This window comes from Achroia grisella, unplaced genomic scaffold, assembly GCF_030625045.1.
Source record: "Achroia grisella isolate CSIRO2021 unplaced genomic scaffold, CSIRO_AGI_Agris_v1 utg6602, whole genome shotgun sequence".
In the NCBI taxonomy this organism is placed as follows: Eukaryota; Metazoa; Arthropoda; class Insecta; order Lepidoptera; family Pyralidae; genus Achroia; species Achroia grisella.
Window position 1 is genome coordinate 52,010 of NW_026712985.1, and position 6,004 is coordinate 58,013.

The 6,004-nt window shown below is 33.9% G+C and overlaps 1 protein-coding gene across 1 annotated transcript in view; it reads left to right on the plus strand.

The window, feature by feature from the left end:
• Positions 1-2,062, plus strand: part of LOC131849907 (adipokinetic hormone/corazonin-related peptide receptor variant I-like) — a 43,176-nt gene extending 41,114 nt beyond the window's left edge. The window contains exons 7-8 of the mRNA XM_059200037.1: positions 809-876; positions 1,395-2,062. Coding sequence (XP_059056020.1) covers positions 809-876; positions 1,395-1,493 — 167 coding nt within the window. The 3' untranslated portion in view covers positions 1,494-2,062. The remainder of the gene's footprint in view (positions 1-808; positions 877-1,394) is intronic.
• Positions 2,063-6,004: the final 3,942 nt, after the last annotated feature.

Consider the following 6,004-nt stretch of genomic DNA (forward strand, 5'->3'; position numbering starts at 1 on the left):
ATTACCTAAATAATATTCGTTATTTTAGACACAGTAGTGCTTAGAAAACAATATTGGATTTGTCTTACTAGCTATTATTATTTCTAGGTAACTGTGTCTGTGTGTGAAGTGCGAACTTTAGGTGCCTCCCAAGTACTCCCAATTTATTCATACTGAAATATTTATTAGTAATATATACGACTTACTTCTACCAATTTAATGTAATCCTGTATAAATAGCTAATTACACTGAATATAATTAGGTTATATACTCTCTTCACAGGCCATCTTTAATATAAATCTCTTGATTTTGTGCCTAAAAAGCTTTTTCGTGTACTACAATTATTATGATGTATTTATGTTATGAATATGTTGTATTATATGAATAGAATGTAGGGGGAATTTTTATTGGAGGTTAGGGCCATAATCAGACCTGTAGTACTGCGACCTGCATAGATCTATTGTGCTCGTCCTTTATCAGAGTTCGCTACCTAGACTCGTCAGGGACAAGAATTGAGTGATATTTTTAGGAGCGATAGTTTTTATCTGCTGAGGATATGCTACTTTCCAAAGGAGATATTTCGTTCATGCATAAGTGGGTCACATAAGATGTGTAGTGGCCCCTCTCTCTCTCTCTTTCTCTCTTCTCTGCCTAGTCTGTTCTTAGACATTCTTCGCCGGGCACATATGGGTCGTCGAGTCGTATGCTTTGTTTTGTGGGACTGAATACTGGAGCCACTATTACCAGCAATGTACTGTGTATAAATTGTATTATGGATTGAAACCGCGACTCTAATCAAGTCTTTCTTAAAAAATGATGATGTTTTCAGGTAACTCTGGATCAAGTTCGACAAAGAAGAATGCCAATTTAGAGACCCCGCTAGTGAAGCCATCGAAGGTATTTATCTCAATAACATACATTATCTTATTTGTTTGCACATTTTTGTGAGATGAGGATCTTGGTTGTGTAATTAAAATCAGAAATTCTTGGCTAGTTTTTTATTAATGTATTTTTTTCCATGTTTTCTGCACTTCTGCGTAAGCAACTATTGGCGTTATAATCTTAAGTGTTTAACGGTTGTTTTGTCTCTGGCCCGCTGAAATCCCGACGTCGCTGTAATGTAGTTTCAAAAATATATTTTAAAACATATATTAATACAACCGGGCCTGGATATACTAATACAATAAATCTGAAAGTTTGTGAGTATGGATGGATAGATAGAGATGGAACTCTTTCACGCAAAAACTGCTTAATGGATTTTGATAAAACTTTATAGTAATATAGAGTATACTTCAGAAAAGAATATAGGCTATTGTTTTCTTGCAAATTACCATCATGATGGTTTCCAGGGGAACCTCGTGATATCTGACATGGTACATTGCTAGAATTGAGTTTAACAATCCCTTCCATTTCAGAATGGTAGAGTCCGGACAAGACTGGGCGTCCGGTTCGCAGAGACATCACTAACCGCAGTCCCGGACCGGCCCGAGCCACGTCCACGAGCGCCGGCCTGACGGCCGCCACCGCGGCTGGTGTGCGCGCGCCACGAGCGATGCCGCGTGCTGCACGAGTATTACCGCGACAGGACCTCGTCCGCGCCCACCCTTATGTAGTGTAGTGTGGAGTGGCCGCACACGCGCCGGTCGACCGCCGGGGACCGGACCGGCGCCGGGACCATGCTGCCGAGCGCTGCCCGGATTGTGATATGACTTAGTGATGTGTTGTGAATTAAGCGCTATCCACACTTATCCGTGCGGACACGTTGGAATCCGTGCGATACCCATTTTAGAATATAAATACTATGTATAACCTCTCATTTGCGGAGCAGCCAATTATTGGACTTTCTTTCAACTGTTAGCTGTCAAAACGTTAGCTTTTTACTTAGCCTGTGAATTTACTTAAAAAAGTTTGTGTAAACCGCACAAAAAGTGGTCAGACGTTAATAAAATTATATATAAACTGTATAAGATCGCGATATTTCGGAAATTATAATTATTAAATTCAATGCTGCAAGCGTTGCCTTTGGGCCGAGTACGATTGGATACCATTCTAATTGCTCATTGTCATGTCAGTTATTTTTTTGTTGTGTAATTTAATTAATTTTGTATTGTGTTTAATTTAATTCAATACATTAAAACTAAACTTTTCCAAATCTAAAAATTTTAACTTTCTCGACATGTACGTATTTTAAATTTATGTAGTCTGACAATAAATAGATAGCATGTTACAGTGCTTTATTAATATTCACGTTTAGACACTGACAAGTGTGGATGACCCTTTATTGTCTGATAGATTAAATCGAATTTTATATTTACGATACATATATTATTATGAAGAATGGAAACCTTCAACCAACAAACCCATCTTAACTGTAATAGTGTATTATCGACTCTGTTAACATTAAGAAAATGTCTAGAACAATAAAAAACAATAGTTGAATAGCTAAATGACGTTTTGTAGTCTTTATAAAATAGAATGGTAAGTGCTTAAACCACTTGCTATATGTATCTTATTGCCTTTAAGTTTATGGACACTTATATGTAACATAATAATATGTAGATATATGCAGCTTAGGTAGGTAACGCTATGATCCCATATTTTTTATGAAAATATTGTTCGTTCGAATTTTACTACTTGTTTATTATATTTTCAATATGTTCTTATCTGGATCAATGAATATAATTTCACATTTAACAATGATATCTTATAGACCTTCTGTTCTTAGGTATATGTGCTCATGGACTGCGGTAATCGACTACTTGGAAGTTTACCCCATGCTCCCTTGGCCTCTACGCAAAAAAATAAAATAAAAAATTTTTTTAAATAAATTTTTTTAGAGTGGCTTCTTTTGGCCACTCTACCTATTACATTTATTCCACTTTCATCTTATCGTTGTGTCTTTGTTTAAGTTATAATTTTAACTAAATAAATAAACAAATTGGTAATCAATATATGAATTCCGACATCCATGCATAAATTATACGATAAATATTCTATTCTTAACATATTAAAATTAGAAGAAAAAACCTGTACATTGGTAGTTGGCCTTAAATACATAGTTGTATCATTACATTACCTGTGGTTGCATTATTTAAAAAAAATATTTATTTATATTTTTCACTAAAAATATAAACACTTTTTAACGCCTACACAATACACTAAATTCAGGGGCACTATGAGAACAGAAGTGGTGGGGATGATATTGTAATAGTATAGTATAACACTATATAAAATCGTCGCCCAGTCATGGTTGCCAATTTGGCTTAGTAACTTCGTACACCGTCAAATTTTAACCCATTTTCGTACATCAAAACCTGCTACGAGCTTAAAAATGACAGTTTTTGTATCGGAGTCCACAATCTCGTACTTGAATATACTAGCCTTGTGCCTAGTGCTAGAAACTACGACTTGTCCGTACACGAGCTACCCGTATATTCAATCCAATTTATATCCAAATCACTGTTCGTTGGCCGCCGCGCCATCTTGATCACTACTCTCGAAAAATCGGAAGTGAACTATGATTTAGCTACGAGATCATCTAGGACACCATCTAAAGCAGTACCAATCACTACCCCTAATCTTAGTGCCATGTGTAGGCAGTGACATCGAAATGAAACTCTCTATAACTTGTTCTATTAGATATATTGTTATACATATATATACATGAACTGTGATTATTTTGCTAAACGCCTATTATTAAGTACTTATTGTAGAATACTAAAATTATAGAATTAAAATACAATATTATTTGTATTTATGATTGTATTTTTGTAATTACATCGATGTTACTGTGAATTGCTCAATGAAATATAAATGTTGAATATGTATATAAGTTAAATTCTGTGCCTCTATTGAGAAAGATTTGTTTATGTAAATTAAAACAATAGATTACTTATTTTATTGTTTATAAATAATTGCAACTCTTGCTGTTCTCTGTATTAAGAATTGGAGCAATACGCTCCAATTCCTGTTAAATGAAACGCTCATAATACGAAATAGCCGGTCAGTTATCGGGCAGAAGACGTTCACCTGTCACGTGACCGCTGACGGGCTGGCTAATAGCGTTCGTAATACGAAATCGCCAGGCAGTTCAGTTTAAGCCGTAAACTGAATGGGAATAAGAGTTCATAATACGGCCCCATGATTTAATTCCAAATTGCTGCTTTTCCAGAGACGCAAAATATTTTTTTTCTTTAAAAAAATATTTAGCTTTTCTTATGTATAGTAAAATACATAATTAAGAAACTCCAATAATTATCGTTAAGAGTTAATTTTTGTGATCTTTCTTATGAAATACGTAATACCTATGCATTTAATTTAAATACTAATGAAATTTTTTTTTTAATTTATTGCTTTAGAATTAGGACCCTATCAAAATTTTATATTAAGATTTCTATTTGAGAGATAAATTAATTTTTAAAAAAGTATACAACATACTTATAATTTCCATTTGAGAAAGAAAAAATATTATCTAATAAAATTTAAAATATTGCGAGTAGTATTATATATACTACAGTCATTTACTCGTTTGCTATGTGTGTTCGTTTGTTAAAGATATCATTACTTGTAAGAGAAACCTTTGCTTATTATTGTAACCTAAAAAATAACTCTACTTATGCCCTTTCCCACAAGAGGCACAGAATTATTTGTCATAAAAACAATGGTGTAACAATAAATTGACGTGGAGTTGATATTTTTTATTTGTGTATATCTTTGCTATTAATACCATACCATCACGACTGCTATCCCGAAGAGGGTAATCAGAGACCTAATCATTTATTAATATCATGGTAGATGCTGTACTTCACATATCCATATTTCCCTGGGTATATTTTTATGGAGAATAATGAAATGGTTCACCCGCCTGCACTAACGGTATACGCTGGCTTGATACTAGTAGTGGATGATAAGATGAGCATGAGGTCAGGTCAGTTAGCACATCGTGGTAAATTCACCAGGAGTTTATCACGATGGTGGTGATCCAGGGGGAACCTCGTGGAAGTCACTCTGACATGGTACATTGTGAGCAATGGTATTAGTTGTCCACATTACAATATTCTCTTATCTGTAACATTACTGACAATCCCCTTCCGTCCCCACTGGGTATATTTGAATCCAATAGGGCAGATGGAAAACCTACCGCAGTCATTTGAATTTATATTTAGTATTATTGTTACTTATATTGTTACCCTACACTGGCCAGTCAGAAATATAAATAAGGTACATAAATGTTTTTTTTGACAGCCAGAATTCTACTTACTATGTTTTGTATGTAAGTCAGGGTAATGAACCACTATACTATATGTATTACGCTCTAAGAATTAATTTCCCCATCAAATAAACTGGAGAATTTATACATGTTACGAAACTTGGTATGTCAAAGTAGCCGGAGGGCATTAGAGCTTAGTATAATATAAAACAAGGAATGTCAGTAAGTAATTACGGTAATAATAAATATTATTTAAGAATAATTTCTTCCTTATGTGAGTAATTCACAATATTATTGTAATTAAAAAAATAAAGGCGCCGACTAATTACTGGGCGTAGTTTTTCGTTGATGATAATTTTTGATAAATGATAGAATGTTCAAAATCGGTTTAGTATTTTTATTTAATTTGACCAAAGAAAGAATAGTATCTTTATACTTTTTTATATAATAAATCCACTCCCAAGCTAACGGAGCTTATGTTATGGCTAATTACATACATAGATACATTTTTTGTAAATCCTTATATAATATACATAGAAAACCAACCATCCAGTACGGGATATATAAATATACCGTAGGAAAAATCAAGCCTGCATCTGTATGAAGTAAGGCTAACCCATTAGAGTTTGTTGGTTTTGTTTACATTTTCTCTAAAGTACATAATAAGGTAATAGGCCCAGTACTGTGTAGGTAGTTACTACGTTTGCTAGAAAAAGTAAAAACAAGCGATGGCAACACAAATGTGTAATGACTTGTATCCAGAACCGTAAAACATATTAATAAAAAAAATCCTAATGTCAACTTCAGTCTACGTCA